General features: G+C 49.1%; 1 protein-coding gene and 1 long non-coding RNA gene across 5 annotated transcripts in view; one reads left to right on the top strand and one right to left on the bottom strand.

The window, feature by feature from the left end:
- noc2l (NOC2-like nucleolar associated transcriptional repressor) overlaps positions 1-16,153 on the bottom strand; it is an 87,269-nt gene that overhangs the window by 8,374 nt on the left and 62,742 nt on the right. For all 3 annotated transcript variants that reach the window (XM_069183614.1, XM_015336991.2, XM_015336990.2), the window contains 6 exons: positions 15,512-15,700; positions 13,923-14,062; positions 13,082-13,193; positions 9,321-9,434; positions 8,435-8,536; positions 4,187-4,330 (listed from right to left, as the gene is read on the bottom strand). In XM_069183614.1, coding sequence (XP_069039715.1) covers positions 4,187-4,330; positions 8,435-8,536; positions 9,321-9,434; positions 13,082-13,193; positions 13,923-14,062; positions 15,512-15,700 — 801 coding nt within the window. The remainder of the gene's footprint in view (positions 1-4,186; positions 4,331-8,434; positions 8,537-9,320; positions 9,435-13,081; positions 13,194-13,922; positions 14,063-15,511; positions 15,701-16,153) is intronic.
- LOC138225032 (uncharacterized) lies at positions 11,006-13,928 on the top strand. 2 transcript variants are annotated; one of them, XR_011183580.1, is made up of 3 exons: positions 11,006-11,269; positions 12,139-12,231; positions 13,730-13,928. It is a non-coding gene; the product is annotated as an uncharacterized lncRNA (long non-coding RNA). The 2 variants fall into 2 exon arrangements; XR_011183579.1 differs by lacking the exon at positions 11,006-11,269 and adding an exon at positions 11,709-11,976.

The following is a 16,153-nucleotide window of genomic DNA, read 5'->3' as shown; positions in this document are numbered from 1 at the left end:
CAGTCCTGAAGTAGCCCCAGCCTCAGGTGGTGAGCCAGGTCTTTGGAGGACGAGCAGACAGCTCAGGCTCTCTGGGATTCCTTGTCTAGAGAGACTCGCAGTTTTCTGAATTTCGTTAAACGTCGTCATGGCTTCCCGATCTGTGCTAAGGAGAAGAACGGAATAACACCACTGGGTCTCCTGCTTCCACTTAAGTCTGCTCCATATGCCCTTTCATGTCTCTGCTGCTATGCATCCTCCTGCATACGATAATGCAAGAGAAAGATGTGCACTCAAGGGCAGCAAAGGAAGATGCCACTGACCTCTGAGCCTTCATCTTTTTTAATCTGGCCTTTTCTACCTACCGATCAGCTCATTTACGCGTTGGTGTACAGTCTTGAATATCGAACTTAATCGATGACGTTTAATTCCTACAGGCTTTGCCTTATGACTAAAGTCTAATTTTTTTTTTTTGCCAACTGCCGTCCGAAAAACAACAGCGAGGAAATCCGGGTTTCTTTAGAACAAGCTGCGACACCAAGAGAAACCGAAAAACAACACCAGGGAGGACAGAAGGGGGGGGGGGGGAGGGGATGCTGTGGAGGAGAGGGAGAGGAAGAAAAAAAAAGAGGATCATTGCCAAGTATCCCTGCAGGTCCTCGTTGATGGTATTGATCGGGTCAAATAAGATTATCTGACCTCCAAATCCAATAGACAGTAATAGATTGCCGCTTCAGTCGCCGGTTATCTAAACTTATTTATAACAATTTGCTGTGTGGTTATAAGGGTAACGAAAACGGAGCGGGGGGGGAGGGTTACTGAGAAAGACACCTTAGACAGCACCGCAGGGCTAGAGACAGAAGCCAACCAGCTTCAAAACACAAACGCACCGCTTATCTTCCCGATGTTTTCCGCGTGGCACCGAGATGGGCTTCCGGTCTCACGTCCCGACACCGAAATGGCAAAGGTGTTGGGGTGGTGTTGGGGAGGGTCGGTTTTTCTTTACCGCTAAGCAGGCTAAATCAGAACATCCCCGTCTTTCTCAATGTAAACAATTACCCTGTTCAAAAGGAGAGGAGGGCATTTAGCCCACCCAACCCTTCTGGTAGTCAGGAGTTAAATGACATTTCTAGAGAGACGCCAGGGTAGTGTGAAAAACTGGGGCTATGACGAAACTAGGCTGCAGATCTATGGCAACTGTACAGTAGGCATTGCAGTTACTGATGCCAGTGCAGAATTCAAATACTTCTAAAGACAAAAACAATGTGTAGTCTGTTACCATATCCGTTCAAGATTGAAAAAGAGGAAATGTGGGAGGAATATTTAGTTTTTGTGCTGTCTTCGGTTAGCTTCCTTGACACTTCGCATTGAAAAGTCATTATTTCAGCTGCCACTACAAAAAGCAGGGAAGATTTGATTTATATTCTGACATATCTGGTCGCGACACTGGCACTGTGCTTTGAATGGGGAGCAGGGGGCAGGCTTTTTTAACCCTCACACTGGACATTGCTGTGCCTTTAAAACAAACTATTTTTAAATGCATATTACAAGCAGAACGCCCGTGACAGCGGTAGTGCTGAAATGCATTAAAATTTTATAAAGGAAGTCTAAGATTGCAGCTGCGGGGAACGGGAGCCCCGTGACACGTCTGCGCTCCGACACTGGCACTGGTGGAGCGAGGATGTGTCATCAGCCGGCTCCATGAGGATACTCAGCCACCAGGCTCCTGTCCGGACAGAGTTACACCCGGAAACGTCCGTAGCTGCGTTTTTTGCGAATGCTAAATGGCCGAAGACTTTTAAAGCCTCCTATTAGGATCCTAATAGATCCTATTAGGACAGGAGCACTGTAATAAATATTTTAAGACGGGAGCTGCAGGAGCTTTCTGCATGTAATCTAGATCTGGAAAGGTGTGCCATGCCTTGTTCGTAGACAACACGGCACCAGCCCCCTCGAATCTTAATGCTAGGTTTACAAATATCCTTGTCTCTCCAGGTCGGTCTTCTTCCCTTTCACAGTGTTCACGCACTGATATAGGACGCCCCCCTTTTCGCCCTCCTCCCTGGAACTCGTGCTACCAAAAAGACTAACCTTCTCCCCCCAGGGGGACACGTGGATCTTTGTGTTTTTTTAATAAGTTTCACGCTTGTTCGTTGCATTAAAAAAGGACAGGAACTGGGAGGTACGCAGTCTGTATCCAGGTCCGGTCAATGGCTACTCTCTTGGGTTTTTATAGTGGGCTTGACGCGGGTTCAAGAGTTCGGCGTTTCTCACAGGGTTGTGCGCCCCTCCCCGTTTTTCATGAAGTCGTTTTTAAACACCGGAACTGGCCCGGGGCAGCTGCTGTATCTCGAATGACAGCAACGGCACCTGTCTGCCCGTAGTGCGTGAATTTACAAGAAAATCTGCGAAGAGTTGTGACCCAGAACCTTGGCATTATCACACCACGCCTCCACAGCGATTTTCTGGGGTGTTTTGCCCGTTCTTGTGTAACCAGATTAAATGCAAAGATTAATGCAGGGCTGGGTGGCAGAACCTGCGGGTTTTGCTGAGCTGCTGGGTTTGTGTGGGGAGGTTAACACAAACATCTAAGTAATGTCTCAGATTAAAACCCGGAGACAGGGTAATTGTTTCTGACATGTGGAGAGCGCGAGGTGGAGGAGTCTGTCGGGAAACGGAGGAGGAGAGGGAGAAAAACTGGTCGTGAGCCCTGCGATTTGGCTCGGGGACGGGGAATTTGAGATGGAGCGCAGGAGCAGGGCCAAGATGTCTGTCGCAACTCAAGTCTTACCCCAGCCGTGTGCGCCGAGTTCACAGGCCCGCGCGCTGCCTGCAATGTGCAATACATACGCGTCTGTATGCATGAACAACTGTCTATCTTTCTGTGAACATGAAGTGTTTCTTACTTCAAGATCTAACAAGCTGGGTGTCAATACTGTTGTGGTCCTGGATGCGTTTACACAGGAGGCACTTCCTTACACAAAGAGCGGTGGGGGTGTGGAACAAGCTTGACAATCAGTCGAGGAAATCGAAAAATAACCACACCGATAACGCCGCCGCCGTTTATTTTCCCCCACAAATTACAAGGTTCAAAGGCGGCACGGCACGCTGACCTCGAAACGCCTCCCCCAGCAGGAGGCTGCTGGTCCGAAACGGTTTCCGTGGGGATGAAGTGCGAGGAACTGGCGTCTGAAGCAGGTGGTCAGCGTTTGATTACAGCGCCTGGGAACCGCGGCGATATCAGCTGATTCCCTGCCAGCCCTTTCTGGAAAGGGGGAGGAGGGAGGGGGGCCGGACTGATGGGTGCAAGATTGGGGGGGGGAGGTGTGGGGGTGTTGGAGAAAACCACCTGACAGCTGCAGCCAGGGCGTCTGGCCCAGCCGGCGATAATCCTAGGCTCCACGGAACCCGGGCCGTGAACAACCAGGCTTTCATTTCAGTAAACTGCGGTCTGGAATTCGTGCCATTTCAAGATCCGCCTTCGTCTTCCCGTTCTCCAACGGGGCCTGATCGAGCACGCAGGGGAAACAAAGCCCTAACTGCCCCGCTCCCCACGCCATGAGCCGGCTGGCGTCCTCACGAGATTTGGGGAGATTTCTTTTTCACACTCAACTTCCTTCCTTCGCAACAGACGCAAAGACAATTCACTGGAGTTCTCCGGTTGGGGGGGAAAGCATTGAACTGTTGCAAACTCCCTTCATTTCTAAAACTCCCAGACATCCCTCTATCCCCATAAATTATGCAACACGTTCTTCGTGGCGGGCAACCAGGGAGTCCCGTGAAACGCGGAACGCTTCAACGCAAGCCATGTACGGAGCAGGCTGAAATCGGGGGGGGACTGGAGAAGGATTTAGAGCATCTCCATCTCTGTTTTAATTCAGGACAGCTCCTCACCAGGAGGAAACCCGCAGAGACTGAGTACATCGAGTTTACAAGGATGTCCTCGGGGAAGGGAAACGGCGTGGCACACCACTTCCTGATTTCAAACAATGCGGCGCATTCAGCTCCGTTCCAGAAGACTCCGGAGCGAGCGACTGGGAAGGCGAAGATCATTCCCAGATGGGGCGCGATCATTCCTTCCCCACCGCCACCCTCCCACTGCCCCCGGTCTGCTGGGAATACGAGCTCTCCTGTGCCACCCTCTGAGCGCGTTATCGCGCTGGAGACAGACGGTCTTCCCCGGAGGAGAACAGGACCACAGACTCACCACAGCCGCCCGGTCAGCCACACCAAACGTGGCTCTCTGTCTCCGGCTCGTGATGTGGGCAGAATTTTCCTGGATCTTCTCGAGCAGCTGCCGGATCTGCTTGCAGTAATTGGCCACTTTGCATTCCTTCAGGAAAGCTTTCAGCTGCAGAAGAGAAAAGGGGAGAGAGAGAGAGAGGGGGTGAGCTGGGTCAGGAAGGAGAATAAGTATCACAGCTTATTCAAAAGCTTTCACTTTATCTTCCTTAAACCTTCCAGGCATCCCAGAAGGGCTCCCAGTACTCCTGCTGGCTGCATTCCGACACGTGCTGCGTGCACACCGCGACGAAGGCTTCACCAGATGCAAAATCACTGAAATCACCAAGGCCGTGCACAGCCTGAGAGCTGGCCCTGGGTAACAGCGTTTATGAACTACAGGAGAGTGTGGCTGTGAACAGGCAGAGGAAAGAACGCAAATTTAAAAAAAATACTTTATTTCATAACGCAGATGTAGCTTAAACCATCTACAAAACAAGAAACAGGACACCAGCACTGGAATTTACACAACAAAAACAAAGAAGTGAGAAGGATGAGTAGCAAATAAGTGTTTAAACCTGCATTTTGTGGCACAATTTGCTGCACACTGCTCTTTGCTGTTCACCACAGCACTAATGGCCTTTTCGTACCTGCCTGGACGAAGCACTTACTTCCTGACACCCACAAAAGTGGTGCAATCTCTTCCTGCTGCACTGAGCATCGCTGGCCCTTCCTGCAGTGCCTGCCGTCCGAACACCCCAGTACAGGGAACCCCTCACTCAGGAAGCTGGCTCAGAACTCCTGCAGCTGTGCGGCCTGCGGCCCCTGATTAACACACGGCCAGGGCAGTCCCCTCCGATGATTTAATCTCTAAAGGTTCATTACTCTCTGGCTCCAAACAACCAGATGGGACCCAAACAGAGCGAGAGCAAGGACTTAAACATCTCATTTGCTCCAAGTTTTCATTATGTAATTAAAGTGCAGCTTTTCAGTTGAGGGAGCAGGCTCTAATTGCATTCGATGGTGGTAATGTTCCGAACATTATCTCTGCCCGTAACCATTATCCATTTCCTGCTGCACGCTCGCTGGAAACATGGCAAGCATTCTAGCATTAGGCCATACACTACAAATACAATAACAGCGTCGGTGAATGGGCACCTACTTGCAGAATTATGGAAAACTGCTGGTGCATTTTCCATGCTGAATCCTTAAAGAAATTCAGCACATGTTCTTTTAAGACTGCGCCACTCAGGCAAGCATAAACTGAACATGTGCCTCTCTGGTTAGCAGATGAGAAAAAACAACTTTATGGGAATAAGGCCCGACATTAGATGAATCGTATAAAATTACCGCCTTGCATCATCTTCTATATTCAACGTATGGACATAACATGTATCCTCAATTAAACGCCTACTGTTTGGAAAGTCAATTATGTCCAACCACACCCATTTTTGAAACAAGGCTGACTGACCTTATAATCCGTTGTAAGAGGCCCAACAAAGCCCCACAATAATCCTATCGTAAACGGGCCGAGACGATTACGGACAAGGGAAAAGAACACAGGGGGCTTTCACGCACTGGCAGCATCGCAGACAGACTATTTTTCTGCAGTGGAATGATTCCCCTGTCAGGTTAATGCAACATCACCATTAATGGTGTCTTCTTCTTTCCAGATTGCGTAACTTGTACAGTGGAAAAGGCAATTATGCTAAATGGAGCCAATGCTTTTTGGGGACCACAGAAAAGCTAGATTTAAACCCTCCTACGATATCGAGGCTGCCTCCCAAGAGGTTATTCCAACAGCTGCAGTCTGGGGCGAATCTCAAGGCACTAGACGGGTCCTGTCACCAGGATAAGGCCTCAGCAGCACCATCCCTCATGTGCCAACCCAAGCCACAGGGCAGAAGGGGGGCGTCACACACACAGAGAGCGCATCCCGGGTTAACCCAGCTACAGAAAACCAAGGAGACGGAGCTCCAAGGAGAAGTCAAGGGTTCAGGACAGAGGTCAGCACAGCTCCCTGCCCCAGGACAAACACGGGGCAATCCTCTTTCTGTCCCAGCACAACGCGCCCCTCCGAACCACCCCCCCCTCCCTCCTCCTGCAGGAGCCCCCTCGGCTCCTCCTCTCAAATGGGGGGGGAGATGGGGGTCAGGGGTCACGCCAAGGAGGGGTGCAGCACCCCCTCCCCACAGCCACACACACCCACATCTCCTCTACAGCTGTAACAGGACCCCACAAAAAACCAGACAGGAGCTGTTGCCCCAACCCCACTGGTGCACATAATCCTAACAACAGACACGAGGCGGTTCGTCACATCGAGACTTTCCTCAGCTGTTGTTTATTCACGCTGTCTGGAGGCATCGCCAACCAGTACAGTACCAATAACGTAAACAGGATTTGGCTTAACAGAACTGTTCATCATAATTCCTAATGCCTCACACACATTGTTGAAAGGATTAAATACGAGTCCTTGTGTATTCTTGCAATGATCTGAGTGCTATCAGTATTACACCCACCATCTCTCTTCCTGTGAAAACCATGCTGTCACCTGGACATTCATACCAGCATGCAGCGCGATTAGCCCACAGTCAGCATCAGGGTTTTACCATAGGTCACAACCTTGCTGGGGAAAACCACAAGCAGCTTCTTCAACAGTTACCAAAATCGAAATATATAAAAGGTGTAAGTAGGTAAAACAAGACAAAAAGATTAAAACTCAAGCTGAATGGCTGCTCATATGAATTGTTTGGTAGGGTAAAAAAAATGTTGTGTGAAAATACTGGACATCCAGGGTTGCACAACGAAAAGGTACAAAAATAAAACTGAGAGACGCACTGTATTACAGTGGTGGTACAACTGAATTCTCAGCTGTATGCTTTTATCGTAAACCTCAGATCTTACCTAATACAAGCACACGTCTCCATATTTTTCTGGCTCCTAGTTTTGTAAGGATGCAGCGAGCCTCCATGCAGTCAGTAAGAAATAAACCTTCACCTGCTCCTTTGCAGCCCTCAGCACTGTATCACACAGCCTCTAATGTCTGGAAGCGTTTTCAACCGCTGAGACAACAGGCAAGAGAGCCAGTGAGCAGGCCACCAACTTTCACCCACCTGCAGTGATAACTCTAGTGCTAATAAAACTGTGGACGTCTGTTTTGATCAAATCTCCATTTTATTTGGCGCAATATAATATAAATACCCTTGTAACGCATTTATGTTTTTAACTCTTTTTTTTAGCTTTGTTCTGCTCAAACTTCGTCACTCCTGCGCCAGTCCTGCGTCCCACTCACTCTGGCTCCAGTCTCAGAGAAGCCCCTGGAGCCCCTGACTGCAGAGTGGTGAGGCCCCACACCCCCATCACTGCAGCGCTGTCCTGTCCTTCTCCCCAGCACTCACTCCCACGGCAAGAAGGCCCTGCAAGGCAGGCGCTGCAAAACCGGCCTTTTCCCCACCGCACGGTCGGCAAGATGAAGCACCAGGAAGGGAAAGCTGACTTTTAATTCGGTTTTTTCCCAGGTCGCGACAAAATCAAAAATCAATCATAATGCAGCTCCACCGGCCACATTCTTGAAACATTTATCAAAATGCCTGGTTGACGGTGTTCATCTTCTGCGAACACAGACAACAAAAAAACTGAGCTGCAAATCATAAAGCCAATCTCTCTGGAAGCCAAATGTAATAATCTTTTGTGGGGATGTTTTTTTTCCTTGAGACAAGAGGAGCCTGATCCCTGCTTTTTGGGAAGAACAAGGGCACAGGAGATGCGACCAGCAGGCACGACTCTGTCTACTCAGTACAGTGCAGAAACAAAAGAGCCCAACAGAGGCCAGGGCCAAAATCAAATAACCCACCAGCATGTCTGTGGACTGTGGGAGGAAACTGGAACACCTGGAGGAAACCCACACAAACTCAGAGAGAACATGCAAACTCCACGCAGACAGCACCCCTGGGATCTGGAATTGAACCCGGGGCCCCAGCGCTGAGAGGCAGCAATGCTGACCACAGCAATGCCCATAAAACAGAGGCATGATCCACAAAAATGTGGAATTTTCAGAGACGCTCAGGACAAATTAAAAGAAAAATAAATTTCTACAGCTATTCCTCACTGTAAGGAACCTCCGAGTGTTGCTGTGTCATTTTTTTCGCTGACAGCCAAGAGTCTGTGTGTTGGACGTGCTCTTTAAGTGCTGCAAGGCAGAGCAGGTGAGGAGAGGCTCTGAGCGGGGACGTACCTGAACGACAGTGGTCAGGGCCAGCTCGGGGAAGCCTATGGAGCAAGCCTGCGTGTGGAAGTATTCCAGCAGCAGATCGTACAGCTGCTCGATGAGGCCGTCCTGCAACACAGACACACATTTCGGAAACAGCCCAGGGAGAGCCAGCCCAGCAGAAGGAAACCGCGCAGCTGTGATCCCTGATCCAACCGTGGTGAATAATTAAACACAGAACCCCGCTCTGAAACGAGCTCGCGGTTTCGTTGCAACTCTGGCCAGCGCAGCGCAGCACTGCAGTCCATCAAATCAAACCCGAGCTGTCCCTGTACTCTCTTGCCAGATAATACTTGGACGTTTAAAACAAACACAGCCGGCTATCACAGACAGAGGACAGCAACGCAAGGCCAAGTTTCGGGCGGGTGTTTTATATTAATTTGCCTCACATTCCCCTTTTATGTCTGTTCTTCATGCAGCCATGCTCACTGATCAGGCCTCAGTAAGGGACCCTAAAAAACAGATCGGACAATACCAGGCCCCGGTAAGGGACCCCAGTAAAAAAAGACTGGATAACGTCAGGCTCCTTCCAGTAAAACACACATGCACTACAGCACATTCCGCTGCACGCAAAGCCTGAGCAATAGAGCATCTGTCGGAGGCAGGCAAACGCAAAAGACGCCGTTTATTTCTTTTCTAGACAAGGCGCTCGTCAACGAAAAAGGCCTCCATATGTATATTTATACACAGGGCTTCTCGTCCGAGAAAGGAAAGATGCTAATCCAAGGAGCCTCCAGCAATCCCCTCGGGAGAGGCAGGTATGGTAATGCTCCTCGCGCCCGTGCTCTAATCTCCTTAATCCTATTAGAGGTGCCCGGGGGTCACGGAGGGGAGGAAGGTGTGCCCCACTTACCCTGAAGGCCTTCTCCTGCAGGTTGGTGTTGGACAGCTTGAGGATCACAGCGAAGTTAATGGGCTTCACGCTCACGCGGCCCGGCTTCTTGTTGAAATCAACCTGCTGGAAAACCTGACGGGAACGAGCCCGGGAACAAAAACAAAAAACACAAAAAGACACGCTTGAAACGAAAGAGGCGTGTGGGCCTGTGGTGCGTGCAGGACAGAAAAGAAAATCAAGGAGGTTTGTTTTTCGCTAACCTGAAAGGTCAAAGAAAGAGGGGGGAGGGGGAAACAAGAGCAGGTGAATCGGAGACATTTTATCTTAAGACTGTATTTTGTTCAACAGCCTGCTGGGACAACGTAATACTCCACTGACCCAGAAACATGGCGTAATTTATAGAGATAGATGGATCTTGGCATAAGTCACAAATCTTTATGAAACAATTCCGCACTGGACTACATCTGTGTAGGCAGCCTACAATAAGCAAACCTGAATGCCCGTTCCTGAGTTTTGATTACTAACAGGCTGCGTTTAAACCTGTCTTTTTTTTCCCCCCTAAGAAGAAATGTACTCCAGGAGTTGTCAGTTCACTCTCTCAGGACGGTAAGTCACTACAGGCAGGTCGAAATGTTTTTGATTTTGCAAGATCAGGAGCTTGTCGTTTTGAAAAAGCACAACGAAAATGCTGTGAAGTGAGGGTGGTGGAAATCGGTTTATGAAAGTGGCCCTTTTCTGAGTGCAGTCTGTTGAGAAACTAATTTTTAAGTGTGTTAGTTTGGGGAGGGGTGGGTGATGCAACTATCTGTTTCAACTATCTAATGGAAATTAATGTCTGGGGTGATGACTTTGTTCGGCCAGGCTGTAACTGATAAGCAAGCCCAGCCACTCAGATACATGCCTTGACTGTCAACAGAGCTCAGATCGATACGTTAAGGTCAGAGGAAGAAAACTAAAAAGGGCAGGTGGAAAAGTGAAGCAATACGACGACACAGGCGACAACAGCATTTAAATCAAAGGCCCCTGTGAGGTGACGTACAAATTTCAAGCTGCAACAATGTTTTCTTCTCGGAATCACAATAAGCAGACGCCACAGTTACAAACATTTGAACATTTGAGCTGCCCTGCCCTATGCTGTTAACTAGTTCATCTCTAATTGCAGAACATGTCAAACTGGTGCTTTCTTGAACCGTACCTATAAGCCCATGGTCCTTTCTGACTTGGCTAGTTGTTTGTTAATGAAATAAATGAAGGATAGCTCCAGCTGCTTATTTTTTATTTACCCCATTTTAAAAATATGACAAACATTAAGATTAAAAGTTCAGGTAGCCTTGCATGGGCGGTAGACTTCAGACCTACTCACATCACACATTTCCTGAATAAGACTTGGACACTCTCACCCTGTGCAGGATATCAATCGAGCCCTTGCTGACGTCACAAGGCTGTCAAATCATTAATTCAGGGGTTCCCACCCCTGGACTTGGGGACCTCCAAACTTGCTGGGTTTCGTTACAATCAAGTACTTGAACAAATCCTTAGCTGAGCCAAAGAGCCAGCCAAGAGTTAACCTTTGCATCCTTTGTTAACCTTTTCCCCGCTCAAAAATTGGAGATCTTCTCTTACTTCTGAAATGCAGTCAGTCAGAAAGCAACCAGTTTAGGAAATGCTCTGATTAAGGCTATTATCACTTAAATCAAGAGATCAGTGATGTTAACTGCGAGCTCCACTGGACTGAAAACCAGCAGGTGTGGGGGACCCCTGGTCTAGCTGACCTCTGGAGTGAATGACAAAACCACCGAACCACTGGGAACAGCACCACCTGGTGGCAGGGACTGGAAGAGAACAGGCCGGGACACCGCTGGCTGCTCGGGGGTGGAACGGGGCAGGCTGCCCCAGGGCATCCCAGTCCTGGCCAAGGATGAGAGTCGCCTCCGCCGGGAGAGGAGCCCGAGCGAGAGAGGGCCCAGGTGTGTGGGGGGGGGGGGTACGCGCTGGTGAACGTGGCACCCTGGGGCCGTGCTGCCTGTGCAGAACGCGGATGTGGTGTCGGGCTGCGGGAGGCAGGAGGAAGCTGGGTGTGTATAGTGGTAACGTCTGGACTCTGTCTGATACGCTCACGGGCTATTAAAGCAGAAGGAAACTTAACTATCGCAAACCCCAGCAAGCAGAGGCGGCGGCGGCGGCGGGGGTGGGGGGTGGGATAAGGGGGACAAGCACAAACGCGCGCGCACGCACACACACACACGCCAGCACTAGTGCCGTTTCTGGTAGTCTAATTTTAAAACCACTACACTTCTGTCTTTTTTTTTAGAAAAAAAAAACAAGACAGGAAATCCAGCGATCAGACTGACACGGCGTGAGGGTCTGCAGGGGTGTGGGGGGGGGAGGGGGGTGGCGAAACGCGGGTGCCGGGTCCCAGAGGCTGAGAGGATGTGGTCTTCGCAGAACGTTCGCAGCAGGGGGCCGGGACCGCAGCCCTCTCTCTCTCTCGTAGCAGAGCCTGGTCAGGGCTGCACTGCGCGCTCTGCCCAGGCACTGACCACTCCCGCGAAACAGCTCTGACCCCCCCCAGTTTCTGCTGCTTTCCGGTGGTCTCGGCTGCTGCCGCCTCGGCTGTACTGTTCTCACGGCAGCTGCGGCCACAGATCTGATACCAGCAAGGCGACAAGCAGAGGTACACGTGCTCTCTGAAAGCCATGGAAAATGTTGACAGTTGGTGCCCCTCCACTTCACCTGATAAAAAGGCGTTGTGAGTGTAATTACGGGCCTTAAAAAAAAATTAAACGCTGTCTGTTGTATGTTTTTTTTCCAGACTTTTTTCTCGCTTCTTTTTCAGTTGACTCGACAAGCCTGTGGTCACAAACAGCCCCACACCCAGGGCTGAGGGCGACACAGAGACGCACCCCCTCCCCCAGACCCTGACTGTCCCGTACGTGCGTTCGCAGGTTTGCTCAGGAAATGATTTGTACTTCTAACATCCAATTAAGAACAAAGAGTAATGTCCGAACATCCTAACTGCAGCTCCTCCTCGGCTAGCCCGTCAGACCGTGGAGCTCAGAGAAGCCAGACTAATCTGATTTATCTCCCGATAAGCGGGCGAGAGGTGTCACGTTTACACCTTCAAACCCGACACTGCAAGCCTGCAAAACAGCAGCAGCAGCAGCAGCATGAGCTCTGCTGTGCATCGTGGAGGGGTCCGACAACATCCTGACCCACGATCAACTCCTCTCTCGGCTCTCTTTTCACTTTCCAGAAAGACCTCGGCGCTCCAAGAGAACACTGTTTATTACAAAATCGAGACTAAAGGTCCAGAGTGTTGTAGGACATGGTAACTGACAAGAATTAAAACAAAATAGAATATAGGGATCGGGTTGGAAAGGTGAGGTAAGGTAAGGGTGAGGTAAAAAATACTGCACATGGGCTTCTTCCTGCATCCGAACATAACAAGAATACATGAATGTGTGAGAGAAAGCGATGGTGGTGTGCGGGGCTCAGGAAGGCTGGAGCTAGATATAACTAAAAAGTGAATTAAAAACAAAACGAATTAGGAAGATTAAGTTAAGAAGCTGCTGCTTTTTGCATCAGATCGCACTGGTGAAGCAGACAATACTTACTCCTTTACATTCATGCGTCTGTCTGCGCAAGCTTACTCCTGCATAAGGCGACAACTCTGGGGCACAGAGTGGCGAGAGCTATCCTCCCAGCTACAAAGCAGTGGGCAGTTTAACTGGCTGACTGAGTCCAGTCCCTACAAACAATGAAAAGCGCCAACACGTCACCTCTAGCAAGAAGGGAACGACGGGGACGAAGGTCTTGGTGCTCTCAGACAGCAGGCTCAGGGCCCGCACACAGTGCATGCGGAGAGGGTAGTACCGGATTGTGGGAACCAGCCTGGACAGAAACACAGAAGGCGAACGAAGGAAATATTAGACAGTATATGTTCAGGTGGGGGGCTGCGTCAGCATGCGTAGGCTGCAAAGGAGCAAGTAATAGGTTTATTCCATGCTGAAAAAAAGAAGAAAGAGAATACAACGTTTCGGCCGTGGAGCCTTCTTCAGGTGTCAACAAACCTATTACTTGTTCCTTAGACAGTATATATCAGGCCTTTAATATAAAAAACCCTATCTGAACAGAAGGCCAAGGTGGCTGAATCCAAGAAATGGTCAACACTGCCCTCTGCTGTCCCAATCGTGTAACAGCTTGTTCATTGAGGATAATCACACCTTTTTAAATGCACTATGCTATGTACTCTACTGTCACACACATACAAGCACATGGGCGTAACAACGTTCTAGAGTATAACCTCAATTCTAATGTGCCTTTGCTTTTGCCCAAAATTGCGATACCTTCACTCTTGGAAATGTAATTTTAACAAGCATGTTTTGTGTGGATGCGTATTTTTTAAAAAACCTGAAACTTTTTTCCAGGGTGATCACCTACGTGTCTCTTGATAACCCTCCATGATTGTTAAAGACAAGAGTTAAACTGGACTCTGCATCGGCGAGCTTTGTCCCCAGTGTGAAACTATACATTATGGTGAGTGGAAGAAAACTAAAAGGGGGCAGGTGGACTGCACTGTACTGTGAAGACATGGCACACGAGAGACGGAGAGAGACTCACTTCACACAGCCCACGATCACCTGGCACAGTGGGTAAATGAGTGGCTCCAGAACATCGCTGGGGTGCAGCGTGCCCAGCACTCGGCACCAGAGATACAGGCAGTGCACGTACTGCCAGTTGTAGACCGACTGGTACGTCTCCTGTAGCGCGTGCAAATAAAGAAAAAGAGAAAAAGGAAACCGCATTCAGTCCTTCCGCGTCTACCTTGTGATCCAAACAAAACACGAGGAAAAAAAACACACCGCTCAAGTTACAGCGCTGTTATCTCAACGACCTCATCATGAGCCTAACTGGACCAATTCGACACTTTTCAAAGGTTTCCAGGCTGCGACGGCTTACAGACACTTCAGAGAACAAATCCAGGGTGGTGGATCACAGGGGCTGGAACCACACACCTATGAATTTAACCAATTTCCTTACAATAACATATTCAAGAGAGCAGTCTGCAGACACTGCAGTCATCCAAACAAAATGGCCCACCTACTGAGCCGTGTGATATTTTTAAACCTGTGCCGACTGCTACCGAAGTAGATATCAACTGTTTACAGACTTACAGGTTTTTGCTGTAAAAAGTTGCACAACAACCCTAACCATACAGAAGGTAGGGGAAAAAATGCGTATTCTTAATGCGTATTAATTAAAACCTGCCACACATGGTACGTTACGTGCAAATGTGTGCTGGTGGCTGGTAGAAACGTTCCCAGTGTTGATACCTTTGGAGAGCTCACAATGCCAATATGTTTTGGAGTTACTCCAGACTGATAAACAGCAACAGGCACAGTCTGTGCAGAACTAAAAACAGCTGGCGCCACACACCCAAGTGTTTCACAAGTTCAGTACTACCAACACTTCTTCTGAACTCGGGATCAGTGGTTCTCAATCCTGGTCCTGAAGTCTGCTGGTCTGTGTCTGCTGGTTATTCACATCTTTATGTAAATTTGCTTTCTGCTCTTAAAAGACCTGAATGAAATTTTAATCGCTGCGAAGTCTGTGCTAATTAGAGAGTTTCAGGACTGCCCTCATATGTGCCAGCTGAAATCTAACCAACCGGATGTGAGCAGAATCAAATACACCGTGGGACTTGACCACTGCAGTGTCATTCCCATCAATTCATCAACTACATACAGCTGCTTAGACAGAAATAAGGGAGTACTACCTAATTAGTAAGTTAAGGAGAGACTGCATAAAGGCCTGTGTGCTGTAGTTGTTGGAAATAACGCACTTAAGAGCATGTGCAACTTAAGACTGGGGGTAGAAACAAAGTCAAAACCAGCAAGCATTACATTCACAAATTAGACAAAGAGCTGCATCACACAACGAAAGAGGCTCAGTGCCTCCTGCTCCCTGGAGAAAGAGGCTCAGTGCCTCCTGCTCCCTGGAGAAAGAGGCTCAGTGCCTCCTGCCCCCTGGAGAAAGAGGCTCAGTGCCTCCTGCCCCCTGGAGAAAGAGGCTCAGTGCCTCCTGCCCCCTGGAGAAAGAGGCTCAGTGCCTCCTGCCCCCTGGAGAAAGAGGCTCAGTGCCTCCTGCCCCCTGGAGAAAGAGGCTCAGTGCCTCCTGCCCCTGGAAACGCTGCTCTGATGGCTCTGTACCTTCTTCTTCATGGTCATGGCGTTGCGCAGGTGAATGGCCAGCTGCCTGATGTAGATGAAGCCCTGCTGATAGGACTCCTGAGTGTCCAGGGCGTACATTTCTGTCAGCGTCCTCTGCATGAAGTTGATGACTGGAAGCACGTTGGGAGAAGTAAACTTGCAGTTCTTCACGTAGGCTATGTACATGTGCTGGAAGATTGAAGCAGTAAAAATAATTCCATACTGTACTCAACAGCACAAGCCCTCTATGATCAAAAGATAAATTAATCATCTTATGATTAAGATATATCTGCAAGACGAAGATGTTTGCTTTTACAAACAGAGTTTCAGTCCGTTTCTGTGAACTCCTGTTGCACTGTTATTGGATTGCTTTGTTAACCACAGCAGCATGTAAGATCAGCACTTGGACCTACAAATTTGAAATTCTGATGAATTTTTATTTCTCACGTCAGCCAATGCCACAGGAGTGAGACCATCAACACTACATCATCACAAACAAGACACCAATAAACAGAAACAGCAAGGTAAGAAAATACCGAGCCCCAAAAAACGTGGAATGATGTTTAACTTGAGGTGTTAGCTTAGGAGCCATTTCCTCATGTGGACTCCAAAGCACATGCCTGTAATGAGGCCTGCAAATGC

Source organism: Lepisosteus oculatus, chromosome 25 (genome assembly GCF_040954835.1).
Source record: "Lepisosteus oculatus isolate fLepOcu1 chromosome 25, fLepOcu1.hap2, whole genome shotgun sequence".
Taxonomy (NCBI): Eukaryota; Metazoa; Chordata; class Actinopteri; order Semionotiformes; family Lepisosteidae; genus Lepisosteus; species Lepisosteus oculatus.
Note: the sequence above shows the minus strand (reverse complement) of the source record. Positions and strands in the feature narration are given on the sequence as shown.